The sequence below is a fragment of the Pelmatolapia mariae genome, linkage group LG7 (genome assembly GCF_036321145.2).
Source record: "Pelmatolapia mariae isolate MD_Pm_ZW linkage group LG7, Pm_UMD_F_2, whole genome shotgun sequence".
NCBI lineage: Eukaryota > Metazoa > Chordata > Actinopteri > Cichliformes > Cichlidae > Pelmatolapia > Pelmatolapia mariae.
In genome coordinates this window covers 49,359,110-49,384,088 of record NC_086233.1, presented here as the reverse complement: position 1 = coordinate 49,384,088, position 24,979 = coordinate 49,359,110, and the positions used below count along the sequence as shown (strand labels likewise).

The 24,979-nt window shown below is 39.9% G+C and overlaps 2 protein-coding genes across 3 annotated transcripts; one reads left to right on the top strand and one right to left on the bottom strand.

Annotated features, from left to right (window-relative positions):
• Positions 1-2,379: 2,379 nt before the first annotated feature.
• On the bottom strand, positions 2,380-12,602 carry caprin1b (cell cycle associated protein 1b). 2 transcript variants are annotated; one of them, XM_063479450.1, is made up of 18 exons: positions 12,461-12,602; positions 11,088-11,252; positions 10,903-10,965; positions 10,740-10,826; positions 10,401-10,639; positions 10,212-10,294; positions 7,036-7,215; positions 6,880-6,932; positions 6,709-6,792; positions 5,336-5,521; positions 5,153-5,261; positions 5,008-5,069; positions 4,835-4,927; positions 4,532-4,675; positions 3,694-3,847; positions 3,348-3,527; positions 3,054-3,160; positions 2,380-2,956 (listed from the first exon to the last, which is right to left on the bottom strand). In XM_063479450.1, exons 2-18 carry the CDS (start codon positions 11,250-11,252, stop codon positions 2,870-2,872), a joined length of 2,076 nt encoding a protein of 691 aa, XP_063335520.1. In that variant the 5' UTR covers positions 12,461-12,602; the 3' UTR covers positions 2,380-2,869. The 2 variants fall into 2 exon arrangements, with proteins under 2 accessions (XP_063335520.1, XP_063335521.1); XM_063479451.1 differs by having other exon boundaries at positions 3,348-3,524.
• A 7,387-nt stretch (positions 12,603-19,989) lies between these two features.
• Positions 19,990-24,358, top strand: lmo2 (LIM domain only 2 (rhombotin-like 1)). The gene is made up of 3 exons (XM_063479449.1): positions 19,990-20,517; positions 21,276-21,491; positions 22,478-24,358. Exons 1-3 carry the CDS (start codon positions 20,477-20,479, stop codon positions 22,701-22,703), a joined length of 483 nt encoding a protein of 160 aa, XP_063335519.1. The 5' UTR covers positions 19,990-20,476; the 3' UTR covers positions 22,704-24,358.
• The last annotated feature ends 621 nt before the right edge of the window (positions 24,359-24,979 follow it).

Sequence of the window (24,979 nt, the reverse complement as noted above, 5' to 3'; positions counted from 1 at the left end):
AAGGTAGATTCTGTTCATCTCGACGTAGCGTTTTCAATGGGAGAAACGTTTCATCACTCATCCAAGTGACTTATTCAGATTCAGCTGACTGCAGGTTTCCCCAACCTTATAAACAGTACATGTTTGCACAATAACTGAAATCAGCCCACCGAATGAACAATGGGCTGGTCATTTCTTTGATCATTAATATGCAAATTGTCATGACCATTGATCAACAACCACTGATCAAGGCCCATCGATCAAAGATCATGAGTACCATTCACAGAGAGTTGGGGAATGGCTGCAATCACAGCATTGTAAGATGGCAAAAGATGTAACCTTAGGCCCCCTCCTTGATTCAGAGATGGTCTTTCCCTTTTCACCTAAATGGCCTCCTTGACTCCCCATCCAGGATGTGCAGATCCTCATCATTGAAAGAGTGTCCATTGGCCTGTAGGTGTAAATAGACTGCGGAGTCTTGCCCTGACAAGTTAGCTCTTCTGTGTTGTGCCATCCACTTCGACAGAGGTTGTTCGGTTTCCCCGATGTATATATCATTGCAATCCTACACCACAGTTTAAGACCAAAAATGTAATCTGAACTTTCAAGCATTGCAATGGGTTGCGGTCACGTGGTTCTGATGACGTGCGGAGGCAGCGCGATTTTTGAGTGGAGGGCGGAAGTAAACATGGAGGACACTGTGGAGAGTCAGGAGAGCAGCTATTGTGCAACTTTAGACCCCGTTTCTCGGGAGAGATATAAACAGATAGTTAAAAAATATATCGGACGTGATCCGTATTCTTTGAAAATGTCCGAATACACCACAGAAGTAAAGGATTTGCCTACTATCGAGGCTGTGGATATCACCAACTACTTGGTCCTCCAGACTTCTTACTACACTAGGCAGCAAATGAAAGCTTTCAAGAGTCTGGAGGCGTACATTTTTTTTGTCAGCGGGTGGGTCCACAACCTTGGAACAAAACGTCTCCGTGATGGATACAGTTTGGTGTTTGCAAGGGTGAGTGTTTGTTCTTATATTGCTTTATCTTAAACACGCTAACAGTTAGCGGTAGCGGCTTTAACGTCAACAAACATGCCACATCCTTAGGACTTCGTTAGAGTGACAGTTGTTTGTTTCAAGGTAAACCTCAGCTGGAAGCTGCAGTTCGGGGTTCTCCACTGTCACTAGGCTCAAATCCGGGCTCTCAGCCGTCTGTTGCATATCCAAAATCGCCTCTGCACATCGATGCTGTTCTGCCTTAAGCTTCATTCTTTTCTCTCGTTTGAGAACTGATTCCGATCTGGGTTTTCGTTCGTAGCCGAGATTGACCGTCGGAGCCCAGTCCTCCGACTCTTCGTCATCCAAAGCACTTGGGCAGCCTATAGTCCCAATCAAGTCAATATTAGACTACTAACTTAAAAGCACTAAGTAAACGAGAATTTAACGACAACCTAATGCTAATAAGTTCGTTTGCAAACATAACATTACCTCTGACGAAGTGGTCGCTGCAGACACGGGCATTGGCAGACTCTGCTCCTCCCGACTGTAAACGTAAATTTAAAATCCATTTTTTCCTACGTTTTTCGGTTAGAATTTTCCATTTTTCTCCTCTTCGTTGGGCTATTTTTGGTACCCTAAAATACCGTTTATCGGTTTCTCTGGTCGACCTACTGGAGCATCCGTAAACACAACAGGACATAGGCATTTTGCGTACTGTCTGTCTGTGATTTTGCGCTTATCTTTTTCACTTCCGACCGCCAGTCAAATTTCGCGCTTTACGTCAAATGAAACCTAGCTATTACTTCACTGACTCGACAACTTCTTTCTTGTCAGGCAGACCGAGTCATGGGATATCCTCAGTTAAAAACAAAACCCTGTGTGTTGCATACTTGTCACAAGCATTCATACCATCTCAGGGTGGTGCTTAAACATTGATGAGACAACCTGTAAGTAGACAAAGTGTGTGTGTGTGTGTGTGTGTGTGTGTGTGTGTGTGTGTGTGTGTGTGTGTGTGTGTGTGTGTGTGTGTGTGTGTGTGTGTGTGTGTGTGTGTGTGTGGAAGTAGCCCGGATGTGAAAAAGACTTACTGCTCCCTGAGGGATTTCGCCCCCCCCTCACTAATCTGTTATCGTTTCGTTTTCAGATGAGTACAGAGAAACTGTCCCAGTTCAGAACCAGTTCTTAGAAAGTTTTGTTAGCAGGTGCCAATGAATGCAAATACACTGAACTTTCACTTAACAGCATACACTATATTACTCTGTGTCGGGGGACATGCGCAGTGTGTTTTTTGGGTTAAAACAATTTCTACTGAGAAAGATGCATCTTTGGAGACAACCTCTTTGGAGCAATAACATAAGTAAAATGAGATTTACCCTACAGCAAGAAACTCAAGGCTGAAGCACAGGTATGCAACACAACTTTATTGAAACTCTTGAAGCAACATCCATTTACAAACAAGGAAATGGGAGCTTGTTGAACGTAAATGCCTTTTTTTTGGAGCCAAAATTACAGAAAAGAACAGGGAAAGAAAAAGAAAAAAAAACTCCCAGGGATTGGACCAGTGGCAGGTGTATTTTTAAGTACAAAAAAAATTAAAAAAATTAAAAAAAAAAAAACATAACTTATGAAATCGTTCAAGTTTACAGGAAGATTGAGACACAGGGCATATGTAAATCATCGATTTACAGTTTAGCTTGCATTTGAAACTTTAAATGACTTCCAAATATCAAAGCAGGCATTACTTTGATTTAAGAGATGGACGAGAGGGGAAGAAGAAAAAACAAAAACAAAAACAATGGGCATGAGTGAGATGGGGCAAATGCATTCTCGAATTCTGGATTTTCAGTGTGGTGCAAGTTAATCAGTCACAGTCATTATGAAAAGGCCTTTTCAGGATCGCATTGCTTGAGTGCTGCCTCTTGACACTCCTCTGGGTCCCTGACCAGCTCCACGTTTGTAGTTCTGCTGGTAACCGTCCTAACAAAGAAAAAACAAAAAGGAAAGGGATGTTTTAGAAATTGTAACAACAAAACAGCAACAAAGATCACGTACAGTTTGAACACTTCTTTCATACCCTCTGATAATTCCCATTTGAGTAATCCCGAGGTGTGCTGTACTGAGTTTGTCCATATCCCGAGTTTGGAGTGTTGGCGAAAGGAGCACGATAACCATCGTAGCCACCTGGAAACACAAAGACACAAATTAGAATTCATGCATGAGAAACTCATGCTACCAAATACACAAATGTGTAATAAAAGAGAACTTAAAAAAAAATAACAAAATAAAATAAAAAATTAACAAATAAATTACATATTCAGTCTTGTTTCAAAGTGAAACCACTAACTTACAGCTGAGGGTGTTATCATACCTCGGAAACCATTTGATGAGCCTCTGTATCCATTGATCATGCCCCGGGCGTTGCGAGGTCCACCACGAGACATGCCTCTGCTGTTATAGAAGGACTGAGCCTGCCTGCCAAAGCCTGGACCCTGCTGGGAAGGCTGTTGATGGCCTCCAGGTTGGTCTTGGGAATGAAAGGCACCAACTACTAAAAAAATAAATCAAGATAGCAAGGGGTCCAAAACACAATAAGTCAGTCTGTAGTTGAACAAGAACATGCATTTAAATAAAGTTTAACTGCAGTGAAGCCTCTAGGAAGAACAAAAAGGACAGGAAAACTCAAGTAGTAAAAATAAAATTTAAAGTCTGCCCACCAGATTGCAGTTGTTCTGGCTGCATCTCCGTCTGCTCCACTGGATGCTGTGGCTGGCTGCTAAAGGCCTGGTTATTGTAGCTCTGATACTGGCTGGCCTGGTTCAAAGCCTCAGCCTCATTAGCTGGTGGGACTGGAGCATTAAGGTTGAACACCTGAGGGATGAACAAAAGCCCACATTGTTATGAAGCCAAAATCAGAGGAAAGGTCACATGGTTATTAGGAGTAAAGTCCACTGCCACCCATTTCCTGATTCCAACTGTTCTGCTATAAACTTATTTTAAACGCAATGTGATAAGGTCACTTCAGGACTCAAAAAAAAAAAAGAAAAAAGAAAAAAGTAAGTCATTAATGAACTTCTGTTGTGACTCCAGTGGTGAAGAGCACTCTGTGCTCCAAACATATGGTTTATCCACATGATGCACTTGATGCTCCAGATTTCAGTAAAATTTAGCTTTAATCACACTCCAAGCATGGAAGGGGAACAGCTGCACGATGCACGAGAACTGTGAATGTTACAACACCACAACTGAGGGTATCCAACCACGTTCCACACATGCATGCTAAAAAGCAGCTTGTTTGTTGTATTTGGCTGAACAGCATGAAAAGTTGACAAGTGTGTGAATGTTTAACAAAATTAGAGGACCAAAGATATGGAAAACAGTGCATGTGTGGAATACATAAAACAAAGCAGAACCCCACATGGAGTAAACCCTGAAATTGCCATAAAGAACAACATGGTTTTAACACAGGCTATTTTATGACATGAGAAGCAGTTCATATTTATACCTCCAAAAACAAAAAAACAAACAAACAAACAAAAGGAAGCAAAGCCTTACTGTCTGCATGGACTGGAATGGTGCTGCGTTGACATTGATGCCACCGCTGTGAGGAGCTTTGGAAACAGGCTGGAACACCGGCGTCTGTGAGGCTGGAGGGAGAACTGTAGAGGGTGGAGGCTGCTCCGACAAAGACATGGAGGGCTGTTGAGGAGGGGAGGCATAATACACATCACATTAAAAACAGTCAGCAAAATTTCACATGACTGCAATGAGCACTTCCCCACCTTTCAATGGAAAAACTACTCCATATATAAAAGGGTTTAAAAATTAAAGCTTTACTGAAGTCCCACCACAGTTTACCTGGATGGGGTCAATGGATTCTGCTGAGGGTCGAGGATCTGGTGTGTGTGAGGTCTGATACATAGGTGGTGGTGTTGGAGATACGATTGGAACCTGTAAACAGTAGGAGTAGAAATTACACCCAGTCTCCATACAATTTCTTACAGCATGTTTGCTTATATTTAAATACTTACTTGTGTGGGCTCAGGTTGAACAGGAACAGAGTTGGGTTGTGATAGCCGGGTCTCAGGATGAACTAAGACAATTTAAACATTGTCAGACCTGTCATAACTTAAAACAAATAAAATAAAGACTATGTTTCTCTTTGGTACAACATACCTGGAGGACACCCCATCTGTGGCACCTCCATGTTTTGGGCAGGTTTCATGGGCTGCGCCGATACAATGGCTGGGTCAATAGGCTGTCCATCGAACTCCAACATGGAGTCCTGAGAATAGAGGTAATTAGTACCAAGTTACAACATCCAAACACAAACAGCAGTGCCTTCAACTAAATCCACACCTGCATGAAGTTGTACGTTCCCTGCATCTGCGCCATTAAGTCTTGCACCACCTGCTTCCTGGCCATGGGGTCAGTAGGAGGCGCAGGAGACGTCAAGTTCATTGGGTGGGTATCCAGGGCAACAGGAGGCGCTGCAGGCTGCACAGGCTGGTGCTGCGGTTGCTGCTGCTGTAAGGCACCAACTGCCTGATAGTGGAAGGGGGACAGGACGAGTGAGTGAGAAATGCACTGAACGAGAACAACTGAAAAGAGGTTTAATGCTCATGAAAAGTTGTATGCATTCGTATTCACATCAGGATTAGTAAACCAAGACACCACAGATTAAGACCAAAAATGTAACCTGAGCTTTCCAGCATTGCAATTACTTTACTGACTCGACAACTTCTTTCTTGTCAGGCAGACCGAGTAATGGGATATCCTCAGTTAAAAACAAAACCCTGTGTGTTGCACACTTGTCACAAGCATTCATACCATCTCAGGGTGGCGCTCAAACATGGATGTGACAACCTGTAAGTAGACAAAGCCAGAGTGTATATCTAGAAGTAGCCCGGATGTGAAAAAGATTTACTGCTCCCTGAGGGATTTTTCCCCCCCCTCACTAATCGTTTCATTTTCAGATGAGTACAGAGAAACTGTCCCAGTTGAGAACCAGTTCTTAGAAAGTTCTGTTAGCAGGTGCCAATGAATGCCAATACACTGAGCAGGACTCGCAGGGAAAGTCAAGTCTTTAATGAAAAATAACTGGCTTCAGGATTAGCACACAAACTCAAATAAGTAAAAAGGAGTTAAACTGTTAGCCATGTACTGCCTACATCAGAATCAAAAGCTCCACAGAGCTCTATAGGTAACTGCATACTGAACCATTTAGCAAACAGGTTACACCACATTTCTTCAGCTGCACTTAAAGAAAAGTGTGGCTGTTGTCATCGCAACCACCACTCTTTGAGTTTAGCAAAACATGTGATAGACTGGATTTTAAAAAAATAAAACTTCAAGTGTTGCCTAAATCTTCTTCAATATTTATCCCCAAATTTTCGAGTTTTTGAAATAAATAAAAGTACAGAAAGATTACCCTCTTATGAGAGAATGAAAATGTTAGTTTCTGCGATAGCAGCAGCTGCTAGTTGTTTTTTTTTTTTTCCTTCTCTACAAAATTCTGTTTCATGGTCATGTTGCTGATGTTTTGAAACAGCTTCAGAAGCCAGAATTTACAAAAACACTGAATTAATAAAGACTGTAAAAAAAAAAAATCTAACTCTTGAAGATTTAAGTACAAGCAGAAGATGTATTTTCTTTCGAAACATATTTAATTACTACTACTAGCTTTGAGTAAGCTCATTAATTTTCAAATCTACTTCATAATTACATCATACCTCTGTTTCTCGGGTCCACTCCTCTCCCTGTTCCTTCTCACTGCTGCTGTATGTGCCATCTGGAATGAACTGTCTGTTTACAAACTGGAAGTAATAAAGCAAACATCAGCACAAAGATGAAAATATAATAAGCTCCCCAGATTTTGATGGAAGAGAAAAACTTGCTCTCACCTCTGTTGTTTCCACTGCAATGGGCTCTGTGAATTCCTCAATTATTTCAGTGTCTGTAAAGAGGAAAAATTATTCAGTGAATGCTGTGATGACTTCTTTATTGCTGGATTATGTTAGGACTTTTTAAGTGGCAAGACATCAGAAAGTGGTCAAGACCTGGATCGGCAGTCTGCTCTTCTGCTTCTGACGATTCAGCTACTGCTGCAGGTGCTGCAGCAGCAGCTGGCTCTTCTTCTTCTTCTTCCTCCTCCTCACACACTCCATTTTGGTGAGATGGAATCCGGTCAAAGTACCCACTCAGCAGAACCTGGTCCAAAGTCTCCTTCAGTGCCTTGTCTAGCAGAGGGGGGGGACAAAAAAATAAATAAATAAAATAAAATTCAGCATTTCAACAGAAACGCAAACCATCAAAGCATGCATTGAGCTGTCACGGGAATAACACAGTGTGAGTATTAGGACCTTTGGATCAATAGATGACTTAACGGGAAGTGTTTCTCATACACTAAGGAGAGCTTAACAAGCTAAACTCCAAACAGATGTAACAATACTGAGTTTCAATTAAATAAAAACTGGGCAGTGATGCAAGCTTTACATCCTACACTAAACCTGAACTTGCACTTTAAAAACAAAAAAAGGCACAAATTTGAGGAATTTCATCAGTAAAAAGACCACACATTTAGTGACTGCAGCCTCAAAATGTTTTCCCCCTGCATCTTCTACAGGAATCAAAGCCAAAGATCAGTGTTTTTATTATTACTTTCAGAACTGCCCCTGTATGAGACATTGTTGTCTAGCTAAAGGTTAAAATGGCTTTACAAAAAAAACACTGTTTTTAATCACAATGTAGATGGTGGTGGATGCATAGTAGGCAAATGCACACATTCCAACTGATACATCTGCTTTGTACTCTAGGTGTATAAGAAGCTATATTTTAAAAATAATGCAGATGCTGTACAAAATTCAAACTGTTCTACAAAGAAAAGAACACAAGCTAATCATTTCTAAATGCGAATCCCTTTAAAAGGTTGATTCATGTAGTAGAAAATGGCATTAGTACTCCAGCTTTCCTCAGTTGGACACAGTAGGGCTCTGGTAATTTTCCAAGTCCAACTTTCAAAACTGTTGAATTCAGTGCTACTCCACCTTTAGTCTCTACAACACCACATACAGACTAAGCCTACAAACATTTGCAATAAAAATAACAAACAAACAAAAAAAGATGATGCCCTGCAGCTCAGTTTTTAGTACCAAAGCCACATTAATTAACACCACCATGAACCACACTTTGCTGAGTCATATTGTAGCAAAAATTTCTGGCACAACTTCACCTACTTCCAAGGTGCATGGAGAGGATGAAAGAATTCACAATGCAGGAACTCCAGCAACACTTGAGGGAAGATGAACAACTTTAATAATTTAATTAATTATTAAAGTGAGCCATATTGTAAACAGGTTTTTATGAAAGTAGTAGGTTTTAGCCTCCCCCTACCCTACTTCAATATGAAAAAAATAAATAAATAAATAAAAATAAATACACAACCGCATTGGCTTTATACATATACAGTCATATTCTTCAGGTACAACAGCAACAAAAATAGCATAATATTTCCTATAAATATGTATCTATTCATATACATGTTTAACCAATTATCCAATTCTGGGTCATGTGGTGGGTTGGAGCCTCTCCCAGATGTCAGATGAGAAGCAGGGTACACTGTGGCATGGTCACCAGCCCACTGCAGGGCTAACACAGAAAGACAACCATTCACGCTCACATTCACACCTCTGGCCAATTTATAATATACTAATTTATTTAACAGACATGTCTTTGGACTCTGGGAGAATGCCAGAGGACTCTGAGAACCTAGATAAGCTCACAGAGAACAAACAAATGCTGCACAGAAAGGCCAATACAAGTATCCCTAGTATTGTTGTAAAACAGCCTCCAAATGGGATTTTTGGCACACATAAATATGAGGGAACTTACAGTCTTAAGTTGCTTTAAATCTATGAACTAAAAAAAAATATGGGAAGACTGATGTAAGTTTAAAAAAATAAAAAAATCTAAGCCCATACATTGGAAACAATTTTGGTAAGAGCTTACTGATTGGATTATAAATCCAATCATGATTTATAATTTTCTTGAAAAATGGTAGAAAACCTACTTCAAGATGACTCAAGCATTTATGCTTTTGGATCTTCAGCCAAAGCAGCCCAGTATCTTTTCTTTCGCTGCCTTAAGCTTTAGGTCAGCGGTCCCCAACCCCCGCTGGGGAGTCGTTTGGTACCGGGCCGCGAGAGTTGAGGCTCAGGTGTGAAATGTATGGTTTTCAGCGTTATTTTGTTATCGTTTTTATCGTTAACTCGTTTTTCCTGGGTCTTTTCACATGTGTTATGAATAAATCTTCTTTTTTTCGGTACTGGTACTAGTTTTATTTTGTTGTATTTATCCGCGACACCTTAAAGGCCAGTCCGTGAAAATATTGTCGGGCATAAACCGGTCCGTGGCGCAAAAAAGATTGGGGACCGCTGCTTTAGGTGAAAAAGTCTGCTGTCACTTTGGTCAATCTCACCCTGACTCTCTGAATGAGACCTCTGACTGACAGGAAAGGGTTGAAAGGTGTCACAGTGAACTGGGTCACCAGTATCCTAATGTGGCTCCAAAAATCTGACTAGTGGAACCACAGGCGACAGGGCTGCTGGCACCCTGCCCTACTGCTGAGTCAGGATAAGCCCACAGCTCTCAGCCCCCGAGCTGAATGCAGTAGTGCGAGGCTTCAGGTCAGATCGCTGAGAATGCAGTAATGCCAATAGCCCCAAGCCTTGATTATTCACATTGCTGCATTAACAAAAACGCTACACGCACATGTCATTAATGTATTAAGACTGACTTACAACCGGAGTAACTTTTGACCAGGCGGCATTGATTTGGGATCTCCAGATTCGGACAACTACTCCCAAAGTATGCGACAGATTACTTATGACCAGCTTCAGTGTGATAAAAAGCTTACAGATGACTGTTGTGTCACCATCCATCTGATAAAATGTCCTGCCAACAATTTTCAGTGCCAGCTGGGCATCTAAATAAAGCCAGTTTGTCTTGAATAATGACGCCCCTTAATTCTGCAATACATTTTAGCAAGGCTCCAATTACATTATTTCAAGTATTATTTTACTTGATATTATCTTTGATAAGCTGAACTGCTTGTCTATAAAAAACTAAAAGGAGAAATAAAAAGCTTTAGCTAATTGGCCAAAGCAATAGAGAAACTAAGAAACCGAATAACACACCAGAGTTGATTACTACGGAAATGAGTTAAAATTTGGCTTACATGTTGTTCCAACCACAGCCTTGTCCTTCCCTTCCAGCAGGTCCCAGAGGTGAACAGATGCATCTTCATACTGATCAGCGAGCCTGCACAGATAAAAATAAGCGCTTAAAATCAGCTTTTTCTGGGGAAAAAGAAAACACAAAACCCATAACTAGGCACAAGTTTTCTGTATCATTGCCTTAGACAAACCTGATGTTTTGGTCACGTTCTGGCCCCACTAGCTTGTAGAACTCATCAAAAACTGCAAGGTCTGCATCTGTCAGCAGTGGTGAGCCACAAACTCCCTGCTTCAGGTCCTGCCGCACAGTTTCATCACCCAGCCGATCAAGGATGAACTGCAGCTCCAAAACCGTCTTCAGCCTCCTTTGCTCAGCTTCCTCCCGCTGCAGCTGCTCCCTCCTTGCAGACTTCTTCACTACTTTCTGGATCTGAGGATAATGCGTATGAGCCACAAAAGATCAAGTTATTACAATCCAGGCTGTACACATCTTTGATGAACATTTCTAGAAAACTAAAACTCAACCTTACATCTTGTCCCAATGTGACAAATGTCTTTTGCAACTCTCGGGCAAATTCCAAGTTATTCATGACTTCCTGGTACTTGGAGAGGGCTTCCTAAAAAGATGAAGGAACAGATGTTTCACAAGTTTTACATTCCTTTTAAAAATGATTTTGGTTTTCAAGTACCCACCAGCTGGTCCTGATTGAGACCCTCCCCTTTATTCTTCCTGACTTCATAATCATCCAGTTTGCTCTGTAACAAGATGCAAAATGCAACAAACAGTTTAAAATTTGACCACAATGTAGAGAACTGGTTATTGTCAGAAATTCAGTTTAGTCAAGCAGACCTGGAACAAACCGGTCAATAGTCCTCACCTTTTTCTTCTCCATGTTGCGCACCTTCTTTTCAATAACAACAAGAACTTGCTTCAAAACTTCAGACTGTCCACCAAGTGCAAGATTGCCCATTGACCCTGGAGCGGATCCCACATCTGGGCTGGCAGACTGCACCGTCCTGTTTGCATTCATTGCTGAGGGCATCTAGGAATTGAAAGTATAACAGTTCAGCTTTTGGTGACAAAAATATTTTCATGTACTCAAAAAACAGAAAGGAAAAAAAAAAAGGTATAGTGGAAAATACTCAAAACTATCTGTGGACCACAGGGAACCGTGTCATTTTTTGCTTCAGCTAAAGATAACTTTTATTAATGATTAACCTGACAATCATCTTAGGTTAAATTATTAATTTTGCTCAAAACCTTCAAAAAGACACACCAAATAGATCCTCTTAGGCAGGATCACTGCAGATAATTTTCTACATCAATAAGAATGACATAGACTCAGCCACAGCAGGCCCCTGACTCAGCATTTAGTGCCACAGCAGATTTAGGCTTCATGTTACCTTAAAAACAACAACATATAAATAATTCCAATTAATTTCAAGCAGCAAAATGCACAGATTTTAAGAGGTAGATTGTTTTTTTTTTAACAATATAAACATGATGACTTGACTGGAAGTTGTATAAGCAGACATCCAGAGTTAATATATTAACCCATGTGCATGCTAAGGTGGATCTGGATGTACTAATTGCTGGATGGGTATATTTGAGAGGTTAACTGAAAGCTATATTAAGTTTTCCTTGTGCGTACTCTGGAGAGACAGCGAATTATTCTGCTTAGAATGTAAAGCTCCTGATGTATATTCTTGACACTTAAGTTACGTAAATAAAACAGTCAACTATACTATACACGAAAATAAATATGGTCACTGGTGAATAACATAACTAGAGCAACTGGCCCAAATAACACAGCAGACCTAATATATTTCTTTAAACATGATGTATTATAGCTGTAATTTAAGTGACAGTGAAGTTAGCTATAGTTTCGTAACACAGTAAGTGTTCAAGACAAAAACCCTAGGCCTTAAAACTATTCTCTAATAGCACCTGGCTAACTTTAATCCAAACTGCGCAGCCTTGAGAGATATCATTTTTCTAACCCCGCACTTTCTCCCTGTCAATATAGCTTCCTCAGACCACGGGCTGTAAATCGCTAGCAAGTCTGAGCCTCCTCGGCAGTACGGCCAGCTTGCAGATCTCATCTCTTCGATTTGGTAAAATGGCCTTGGCCGCACTACCGTTAGCACACACCACTGACTTAGCATCTGATAGCTACAGCAGCGCGTGCTAGCCACCAGCCGGCCGCCGGGAGACCCGTTGCCTCGATACAGCGGCTCCCGAATGACCCACCTTGCTGTTTTATATCCACAGGGGAGCTCGGCAGCGAAAAGTACGAAAAGGCCAAGTTGTTATTATTGTTGTGTTGCTTTATTTTCTCTTGCACTCTTGTGTGGGATCCGCCCCGCCGGCCTCACCGACAACTGAGACGGTTCGAAAGAAGAAGAAACTCTTTATAAAGGCGAAGGTCCGTTTTTAGCTATCTTAGATATGCCTGAACATATATACGCGGAAAAATCACGAAAAAAAATAATTTTTATTTAACGCAAACAATTAAAAAGTCAGACTTTACCATTAAGAAATCAGTAATTGATCACTTAAATAAATGGAAAGTTATAAGCCAATTAAACGTTTGAAGTTTCTATTTGTGATCAGGCATAATTGTCTCCAGCCTCCAGACAGAAAATCTGCACAATCATTAGCTTTGATTAGGCTATCGTATTTTTCCCTGTGCCTCGTACAGTTTATCCACTGCTACTCTGAGCACCACCTCACACCTGCTCTACAATCCTTTATAGCAACAGTTTAAAGTTATATAGATCATGTAAGTGTACATTTAAATATGTAAGATGGCCTGTAAGACCCCTAAGAGTTCAGAAGTTTCACTTGAGTTTATATATATATATATATATATATATATATATATATATATATATATATATATATATATATATGTATATATATATATGTATATATATATATATGTATATATATATATGTATATATATATATATATATATATATATATATATATATATATGTATATATATATATATATGTATATATATGTATATATATATATATATAAGTATATATATATATATATATATATATATATATGTATGTATATATATGTGTGTGTGTGTGTATGTGTGTGTGTGTGTGTGTTTATACTTTCTCTCTGTACTCAAGATTTGCATGTAATTAATTTTGCCAAAAAACAAACAAACAAACAAAAAAGGACACAATATGCAAATTTAAAAGTAACATACTACTTTCCTTAATTGCATGTTTTAAGGTCAGTAGTATACAAAAGTCTTGGACCATCCCTAGGAAAGCTTCAACAACCCTGAAAATCAACATTTGTATATATTGACTTTAAACTGACTGGCTGACTTTATACTGACTGGTCCCTTGGAGGCCAATCCATAACTGATACTCTTTACTTGTGTGTTTTTTCTGTCCAGGTATGCTTTTACTGTATTGGCACGTGTTTGGGATTATTGCCATGCTAAAAACTGAAGCCATTATCAATCAGACACTTACCAGATGGTATTGCATGGTGTCTTAAAAGTTGTCTGTACTTTTCTGCTTTGCAAATTTCATCAATTTTGACAGTATCTTCAACTCCACTGGCTGAAGAGCCATGTCATCTACACTGTGTTTTACAGATGACTGTAGACACTCACTGTTGTACCTCTATCCTGACTTCCTTTGTACAAACTGATAACGATTTGAGATTCATGACTCCATACGACCTGTTACCACTGATTTTCAGTCCAATTCTTGTGTAATTTGGGATACCTTTTCTTCTTGTTCCCCTTCCTTGGGAATAGCTTCTTGACAGCTACCATTCCAGTGAAATCATTTCTAAGCACATAAGTTTTAAATAATGTTCATATGCTGTGGACAGTTCTTTTGGCCTGCCACTTATTTATCCTCCACTTGTTCAGTTTCCTCAGATTTTTTTAAGGGCACAACATACCAACATATACCAGGTCTCTTTGGGAATCACCTTGATAGTGCAAAAATTCTGCGTTACGCCTGTGTGTTATTTTTGGTATTTTTCATAGATTCAACTAAATGGGAAAAAATAATGTGCTAGGTGTCTGTTATATGTATACACAACAATGGTCCTTGAGTTAGGTGCCTTTTTATGCTTGAATGATTCATGGTTAAGTAACAAATGGCTTAACAAAAAACTAACAAAAAAAAGCCCAAATCAAAACATTACAAAAAATCCTCTGAAAATGGTGAGGTACAAGGACTGGACTGAACATAAGTGAAAAAGTAGCCAATGTCCAACTAAAAACGTGGCCCAACAGCATGCTTTGGAGACTTAAACTTAAAAACTGGCAGCTAGCTAGAGAGCTATGATGGATATAACAACAGGCATGATATGTTTGTGTTATATTTTCAAGAACTTAAAATTAGAAACCATCTTAAAAAACAATCCTGAGGAATTATTTGAGAACATTTACAGCCTCATTGTGATGGACTGGTGACCTGTCCAGGGTGTACCCTGCTAAAGCTGGGATAGGCTTCTGTCCTCTGTGACCCTAGATTGAATAAGTGGATGAAAATAGACAGATGGAATCTCCTGCACCTCTTTTGTCACGATTCCAAGGTCTAAAACCTGCAATGCAGTTTTTTATATGAAAAAAGGAATTTAAGTTAATATCTCTATTTTACTTTTATCCATTTTAAAATAATAAGTGTCTAGTTCCACAAGCACCTAAACAAATAGATTTGAACAACGGCAACAACGATCTTACAGTGCTGACATGTTCAATCAAAGATAGTTTTTAGTTACTTATCACCAGGTGGCAGTAAAGGTCAGTATATGATCAACAAATATTGATGCTGGACTGAAGTGAAAGTTTCACTCTTCCCTTACATGGAAATATGTTGAACAGTTTTTAATAAATGTAATTACTCAGACTTCAAATCTTTAAAAATGTAGTTTTTATTTATAAATGAGGATAAAGGACTCACGCTAACAAACAAATGGACTTGATTAGCAGAATTTAAAAAAAAAAAAAAACTGCTTCTGGATTTTATTTTTTTTATTTTACTTTACACAATTTACATGTAAGTTACTTACTAGCTTGCCAGTCAAGCTTACCAGGAGACTATTGAAAAGAATGTGTAGCCAGCTTTCTGTTGTTTTGCCAAATACAGGAAGCAGTTAACATGTCTGCACAGCTTTTTGATTGCAATGTTCCACTAAAAGTGTTTTCTTTTAGGATAATAGTGATTATGGGAGGATCCCAAGGGTAAATGAAGCTCCCTTTCAGTGACTCATTTCCGCAGCCTGCTATATTTCAATCGAACAACGACTGACCAGCCGTTTTCTAGTAGAATTCTAGGGTGGGTCCTCATCTGACCTCTGACCTTTACAACAAAACTTTTTAGGTTAAAAGCACAACTCAGTTTGGACCTTTGTGGTGCCAGTAAACAATAAAACATTTCTAGACCTTTTGCTGTTTAGGAGGGGCGTGCTAAACCAGAGCTAGCTATCATTTCACTTTAGATTGGACAGGAAGTAGTCGTTTTTACTGATGCTGTTCCAGAGTTTGCACAATTGTAGAGTCAACACCATGTCCATAGTCTTTTACTTCAGGAAATTTGCCTGCAAGCACTTTCAATATTTTGTTTCTTGGGAAATAAATTCCCATTCTTTGCTGAATGACTAGCTTTTGTATGATTTTACTGTTTGCTTAGCAGCAATGTTTTTTTCCCCCCCGACATTCCACACTGCTTTCAACTCCATAATGCTCTCAGTACAAAACAGGCAAAACAGGAAGTTGGACATGCACTTCCCTAAAGGTTGTCTACACTCTTAACTGTTTGCTCCCCAACTTGTACCCCAGAGAGGAATAAAAGCTGAAAATAGCAAACCACATTTCGCATAAAAGGCCACTATTGCCCTTATTTTAAATGCTATAAAGTTCAAAGCATGAAGTGTGAAAATCCCCGCCTTTCAGTTTTATTATAGAAGTAGGGTGACACATGGATGTCAGATCTACAGTAAAGTGCAGCTCCTTTCTGGTGGCGTTGAAGAAGCGTTAAAACAGAGATATGGGTTTTACCACCCAGTCACAACAGCCTCGAGTTGTGTATGAGAATACTTTCTCCTATCACCCCGAGCCATCTGGAGTCTAGCAGTCTATCTGGGAAACCATGAGAAGGGTGCCATCGTGCATGTAGAGGAGTAGGAAGTGAATGCAATGTGCACCAACCCTTCAGGAAAGCTTCATCTCTGCATGCCAGTTTGAACATCCTCTGGGCTCTCTCAGTCAGCTCCACAGGAAGTAGTGGATGACTTGTGTCATGTCAGTACTGATTTTGTCTTCTCTCTTGTGTTTCTCATTTGTCATGAATTTGTTCATGTGCTTTGTGTTAATGCAACGTGGCATTCTGGAAGGATTCAAATATTATCACTACACATGTATTCATGGGTAGTATTGATTGTGAGCTTCAAAACCTCCTTTGTTTAATTGTTTCAGAGAGGAGAAAGTTAAAATACCAAAAACTAAAAAGACTATTACAAACCTCCCCTCCTAAATGACACAATGCAAGCACTGACTGAAACTGTTGATCTGTGGCACCGTAAATTGGCACTCAGTCAATAAAACTTTAGCTGTTTAATTCATTATTTGATTATTTTACACCATTGAAAGCTCAAGAATAGTTTCTTGGCTGACTGCATGTAAAGATTGTTTATGACAAGAAAGAATGAACTTTAAATTTTAATATTAAGCTATATGGATGGGAACTTTTCAAAGTACCAAAGAAATATTAATTAAACCATATGTGCAAATCATTTCATTACAATACCAGGGGAAAATTGCATTGTGCTGTTGTTGTTCATATGGGTTCAGCAGGGGATACTTACTTGATCCCCTGCTGAATTTGTATATTTGCTCACTTCCAAAGAAATGATCCTGTCTCTATTTTTTATGGTAGCTTTATTTTAATGGAGAGAGACAGAATATCGACCAAACATCTAGAAAGAAAGAAAAAACATGACTTAATACTTGGTGGAGAAATTCTTGTTGCAAACATCACTAAGATACTTCTTGTAGCTAGTCAGGTTTGCACACATCTCAAGAGGATTTTTGGCCCACTAGTCTTTACATAAACTCTCTAAATACTTTAGGTTTCTTTGCTGCTCGCCTAGCAGAGGGGGTCGTAACACTTAGAAACGTTAAACTTCAGGTCTTTCCACAGAAGTCTTATAGGATTGAGGCCTGGAGACTAGCTAGAGCACTCGAAGATGTTAACATGCTTCTTCTTTAGCCACTCCTTTGTTACCTTGGCGATATCTTTGGGTCATTGTCATGCTGGAAGACCCATCCACAGCATATCTTCAGTGTTCTGGCTGAAGAAAGGAAGTTCTTGTCCAAGATTTTATAGTACATGCTCCCATACATTTGCTTCTCAATACAGTGAAGTTGCCTTGTACCCTTAGCATAAAAATAAACCCAATGCATAATGTTTCCACCCCCGTGCCTGACTGTAACGATGGTGTTCTTTGGGTCATACTCACTTCTCTTCCTACAAACATGGCTGGTTGACTTGATGCCAAAGAGCTTGATTTTGGTTTCATTTGACCACAGCTCTTTCTCCCAAGACTTCTCTTGAGGGTGAAAGATTTCAATCCATTATAGTGTAGTGTGTTGACAATGGTGTTCTGACTGTGGTCCCGACTTGCTTCAGATCATTAACAAGCTCCTCACGTGTAGTTTTTGGCTGATCCACAACCTTTATCGTGATCATCCTTACCCCTTGAGGCAAGATCTTGCATGGAGCTCCAGATCGATGCTCATTTTATATTTCTTCCATTTCCGAATAATCACATCAACAGTTGTTATCTACTCACCAAGCTTCTTGCTGATGGTCTTGTGGCTCATTTCAGCCTAATGCAGGTCTAAATTTTTGTCCCTGACATCCTTTGCCAGATTTTTGGTCTTGGAATGGAAAAAATGATTCAGTGGATAGTTGTGCTTTGTATACATAATAAGTTGAGATCAGGAGTATCTGTAATTGATTGACTGATTGTAGTTTATGTGCCACATGGCACATGTTGATTTTTGTTCTATATTCTGTCTCTCTATCAAAATGAAACTACCACAAACATTAGAGACTGTTCATTTCTTTGTAAGTGAGCAAACTTACAAAATCTACAGGGGATAAAATAATGATTTCCTGCACTGCATATAAGCAAGAGGGTTTAACTGCATGACATTTTTATTTAGTGAAGATTAAAGTCACTATACTCAAAATGGTCCCTTCATTGTGTTATTGTGTTGTACAAAATCTGAACATGTTTCTCATCTGAAGGATTTGTAGTTTGAGTTTTATCTCTGTCAAGCTGCTCTGCTTTCTGCATAGCTGGCACACAACAGCCATGCTCACCTTGCTCCTGGGCTTTCTCAGCTTGGTATCAATCCAGTGAGTCTACTCAGCTCTAAAACTGTGTGGCCCAAGGATGCTTTCAGCCTTCATCTTAGAATTCGCCTGTGATCTTTTTCTGTTACATTTGGCTGCGGAGCTGATTCTGGGTGCTGGAGTTTAGGTGCTTTATCTTCCCTGTCCAGTCAGACTGCTGTCGGTGTCCCTCCCTCTTACAGGCAGCCCTGAGGCACTGGCAGTAGATAAGAGAAGGGCCCACAGCAGCTCTGGTTTGAAAAGGAAAAGCCATGAGGACACCAACTATGTAGAAATATCAATGCATTCATTCCCCAAAGAGGCAGCTTTCACAAGCTCTTTCTTTTGGATTATTTCTAAGCATAGCTTAATCACATCTTCCTCCAGCTTCACGATTTCTCTGAGCTTTGTGTGAAGAATCAGCAAGTACACATATGAGGGTTTTACCCTCGACATAATCGTTAAAACGTCAGATGGAAATATTAACATTAAAGCAATTACTAGTGAGTTAACTGGTGGATGGACTTATATAGTACTTCATACAAGCACTTTTTTGTGCTTTTCCACACTTTTCGAAAGCAACTTCGGGTTCAGGATCTTGCCCAAGGATAATCTGGCATGCAAACTGGAGCAGCCAGGGCTCTAACCAATTAGTAGGTGACCTGCTGTACCTCCTAAACTACAGCCACGCCAATTAACCTTAAAATTATTAGTTTAGAAGATATGTGATGCAAAGTTATTGCTCAGAGTGTCTGAAAATACTCTCGTGCATAATCAGTGATCTAAGATTACATTACAGAGAAGTTATGCAACAAAAATAAAAATAAAAAGTAAGGGACTTCCCTGATTGTCTGAAAAGGCCCTGGCAACTATGTTTTCAGCTGTGTGTTTATGTAGGACCTCAAAAATGTAAAATCACAATTTAGGAAGTAAAATGAAGTCCTTGGAATTTGCTTCTAAGTATAATATAATAAATCCACTGAATTCAAGTTCACATGACTTAACGCAGTGATAACCATCATTGTCTGAACCCTTACAGAAAGTGACCGTCAAAACCTTTTAGAACTGGCAACACCTGGGGCATAATTATGAGAGAAAACACAAATACTCCTCCCCAAAGAATTAGAGCGTGCCACTCTTTATCTTTCGTCTTATCTGCACTCTGGCGAAGCAAAGCATAATAATCATTAGCCTCAGTCACGACCCACTCCACGCCTGACAGAACAAGGCCGTGTTAAGCTGTCGCTTTAAGACCGATTTCCCCCCATTGTCAAACAGTCGTGAGCAGGAAGAGGGAAACGAAAGCACAGCCTGACAAGCGAGAGAGAGGGGGTGTGAGGAGGGGAAGGGCGCGCGGGGGTGTGGGAGGGGGGTGTATTTAAAACACGATGCTGCTGCTACTGCACAATAACGGTGCCCGCGGCTTCATGTGGAGTCGCGCGCCTGTGAAAAGGCACGCACGGACACGGAGAGCCACGCAAGTGACCTTCTGATCGCATCAGACGGCGTGTGCATTTTAATAAAGAGCGGACAGGCAGCAAAGTCCCTGCGGGGTGAGGAGTCACACTTGGAAAAAAGACGCGAAGTCTCTCCGCGGGTCACTGCCTCAGGAAATGATGACAGTGTCCTCCATCACGGCTTAGCCGCTTAAAGCGAACACTTCGCGTCTTGCGGCCATTTCGTCTGGACTCAGCTGCCTTCGATTGAACACGTTTGAAAGCCTGACGCGGGCTGCTGGTGGTGCTGGTGGTGCCTCGGAGGGGGAGCAGGTGCAGCGCCCGCACGCAGCTTCGCTTCGCGGGTCCCCACTGAGCTTGCTGGCCGGTGACTTCAAAATCTAATCTGGTGGACCAGGCTGGACATCATCTTTGAAGAATGACATCCACTATAGAGAGGAAGACGCTGGAGGCCAGCGAGTAAGTAGCAATGAATGATGTTTAAATAATGTAATTTCTGATTCAAGTAAAAGTATCCGTGACGCATCAGCACTCACGGGACAGCCACAACTCTCCGGTGAGACAGCTGCAGACAGCTGGTAGCATAAGGTCTGAAGTATCCTGCTGTTAGATTAAAAATGTCAAAGTTTAAGAACAGAGTGATGTGTTAATGTTAATGTGAATAATAACAAAATGAAGGTCTTGCGAGGAAAAAGTGGAGCGCTAAGGCACTCCTAGCGTAAATCGACATTTTAAAAAAACAAACAATGTTGTGTGTGACATACTTTTTATTAGTTAGCGGTTTAATATCCAATGGCTCCCTCAGGTGGATGGGAATAAAAGACATCTGTGCACACAGCTCCAGCTCAGAGACCGATCAAAACTGAAATCATTAGAAAAGATATACATGTGTTTGTGTAGCACTTATTAGATACAACACAGTGTGAATGTTGATGCAGAACACTAACTGTGCCTGTAGATCAGGAAATGTTTGGGGTTTTTTTTGCATAATAAGAGCAAAATATCAACAGGTTACCAACAAGTATGTGTCAGAGCTAGAACAGTTCTATTCCAGTATTTGATTCATCAGTTAGCAGAACGTTTGAGACCTGCATGTTACATTGACTAACTAAGCAATCACACAACTGAGGGAAACCTTTGCAGATTAACTGATGAAGGAAACAAAAATTTGATGCAGCCCTAAATCCTTATTGCTTTTTTTTTTTTTTTTTTTCCAGGGAACCGGTGGATGAGGTCCTCCAGATGCCTCCATCTCTGCTGACATGCGGTGGATGTCAGCAGAGCATTGGTGACAGATTCTTCCTGAAGGCCATCGAGCAGTACTGGCACGAGGACTGCCTGAGCTGCGATCTGTGTGGCTGTCGGTTGGGGGAGGTGGGCCGTCGGCTCTACTACAAGCTGGGAAGAAAACTGTGTCGGAGAGATTACCTCAGGTTGGTTCAGTTGGTAGTGATATTATGAATTAATCAATTAGGTCGTCTAAGTGAGGTCTGGTCAACATGTTAAAATGTCCGAGCTTAAAGCCATAAGCATCAAAATTAAACCAAAGTAGACTGAGGATATTGAAGTCTACATGTAGTAGAATATATTGATGTTCACCCTTTTAGTTAAGAAAAAGATGCACTTTTTGAGATGCACTAGTATATATATCTTTTATCACACCTTAAAGGCTCATGGAGAAACACTTTGGGCAAGTATAGAAATTTCTAACCTCTTTCCTGCTGTAACTTTTTTATTGAGGAAAGTGCGGACAAGTTGAAATAGATTCAGGAGAAGAAGGCAGGTCTCTGTTAAAGAACTGATAAAATTTGATATGATATGTAGCTGTGTGCACAGCCATATCAGGTAAACACATTTACCTAAGATAAGATCAGGAGGAGATACAAACTCAGGTGTACTCCTAATACGTAATGTGCTCTCAAATATGTAGTATCAATCAGTGGCAGAACCTGTATGATTGGACCTGGCTTGTGAATGCTCTGTATCACCACTATAAAGGTATGTGTTGCTTTGATGACGATGCATTTCCAACTTTATGGTGAAAAATATGGACCGAAAGTAAAGCAGATCAGTACACCCTATCTGTAAAATAAACAAACAAGAAGCAGGTAATGCAATGCTTCTATACTTCCGCACCATTTCCCAGAAATTCAGCTCTGGTCCATTTATTATTGCTAATAATTGCTAAAAATCGTGGGTGTTTGTGTGACATTTTCAGCTTCTGAAGATGAGCAGGATAGAAAAAGTCTGTGAAGCACTGGTGGTTTCTAACAGCTCAATCCCTCAGGCTCAGGGGAAAGATCCAGAGTACCTTAATGGAGATACTGTCAGTCTCTCTTACAGCTTCACATCATTAAGAGCGAGTAAATGTTTTCCATCTTCCTCCCAGTAACATGTTGATGTCCTCTCATCCACTCAGGCTTTTTGGCCAGGACGGTCTCTGCGCTTCCTGTGAAAAGAGGATCCGAGCATTTGAGATGACGATGCGTGTGCGGGACAAGGTTTACCATCTGGAGTGCTTCAAGTGCGCTGCCTGCCAGAAGCACTTCTGCGTGGGTGATCGTTACCTTCTCATCAACTCAGACATTGTGTGCGAGCAGGACATCTTTGAGTGGACCAAGCTCAACAACAATAATATGGTTTAGGAGGATGTCTTCTTCCCCCTTGATTCAAAGGGAATGGACTACTGATAGACATTTCATATTTCAAATGCAGGCTTTATAATGCATATGAAATCAATATGGAATCATTAAAAAAAGCAAACGAGGGGCTACGTCTCTGCATGTCTCCCTGATGGGGACTAATGAAGACTGCGCCAGCAATAACCGAGAGCTTTTTTATTGAAGGCAAAAAATAAATGCTCCAATACTGACAATGTTTAAAAATGCAATATTGGTCATTTGTTGTATGCTGGAACTTTAGAACAAAAACAAGATAAAAAAATATTTGTCCAGTTTCTTGCAGTCTTTACACTGAGCAGATCAGCAGCTTGTCTTTTATGGATTTGTAATTTCTTAATACTTTCCCAGCGCTAATTATTTTTGAACTTTGTTAAAAGAATGCGTCTCTCTCTAAATCTAAACATACATTAACTGAATGCTTATTCATTGTAACTGTAATATGTTAAAGCAGTGGTTGTCGGGCTTTATTTTGCATGCCTCCAGTAAGAAGCTGAGAAGAGATCACCCACCTTATCACTTCCAAATCAAATCAAATCAAATCAAATCAAATCACTTTTACTGTCACATCACATGTGCAGGTACACTGGTACAGTGAGTGAAATTCTTGTGTGCGAGCTTCACAAGCAACAGAGTTGTGCAAAACATATTCCACCAACATATATTTCTTCATATTTTTATGAAAAATTAACGAAACAAGCATTGAAGCTGAATTTAAATCAAATTCAAGTCATCATTATAGTGCCCCACTTCATTCATTCAACTTAAGTTGATATTTTTCCACATACAACCAAGGTCCACTTCACAGTCTGTGAAACACTCTCTTAAAGTCATTGTTTGCCTGTGGACAAATTTAAAATGCTCGAACGGCCTGCTGCACTGGCTGATTCACTAGAAATTAGGTGGATTGAATGAAGTGGATGTGTGCCAGGTGAATGCCGTGTCTGTACATCTATGATCGTTTCTGAAAGTTTTCAAGAAAATTTGTGAAAATTTATTAGGAAATTACAGACCTGTAATTAAAGCATTACCTGATTTTCATATTATAAATTAACAAAAAACATCCACTTATTTAAAAAAAAAAAAAAAAAAGTTCTGATCAGAATGATTATGTATTACCGGGTTGAACTGGTGGCGCCCTCTAGTGGTCAAGGAACCCATGCAATTCTTGTTTTACTGACTTTGCAGAGGTTTTGCATGCGTCTTTTGTAATTTTACCTATTCTCTGGACATCCATTCAAGACTTTTTGTATATTAACCTTGAAGTTATTTAATAAATGACAATTCAGAGCAATACTGATCATCTTTGGGTGTCTTCCTGGCAGTCACAAAAATAAAGTCAAACAGCTTGTGAGATATTGATGCAGATACAATTTGTAACACGTTATTTACCAGAATAACAGCAAATAATACGTTAATTATGGTCAAGATAATCTCTTTATGCTCCGAGCAGGAATGGCAAATCAGAGTTGAAATATATACTGCACATTGGTCACAGCAACAGTTATCTAAAATGTAAACACAAGAAGCAGAGAACTGAAGTACCACTTAGTACCACTTTGACCAACAGAGAACATGAAAACCAGCTTCATCTGTGTTGTCTTCATCCTGATAGGTTAAGTGGAGTCATGACTATAACTGCTTAAAAATCAAATTCAAACAAACTATAATCACCTTGAGTAATAGATGTTAAGTTAATGTATTTCTTATTATGATCAATATTTTGTACACAACATCTCAGAAGTTGAAAGCAGAGTGAAGCTGCAATAAATCTGATTAAAAGCTTGTTTTATCAAGCTTGTTAGAAGGTGTAAATCGAAGGATTTGGCAACTAAGTAAATAGATACCAATTCTTCAACCCAGTTTTTAGCCACAAGAGGTCACTAAATGATTTATAAATTCAAGCTTAAAATAATGGCATTTTCAGTTTGTTTGTTTTGTTTTTTTGCCAAGGAGAAGGAGAGCTCCCCAATAAGATCAAACTCTTCTGACATGATTGATGAATCCAGACAGAAACAGAAGAATCTTCTAATGAAGCCATGATGTCTGGGGCTGTAATGCTCAATCCTTTCCTTACTCTCACTGTCTGTCTTCAAAGCTGGTCTTTTTTCTCTCTCCTCACGACTGCCAGCTGACAACTCACTCTGAACTGGCCACAAAGCATGCTCCTCCAGTGCCATCCAACAACGTCCTGCCATCCCCAGTTATCTTTACTGGCACCCACCAGTAATTGAATCCATGAA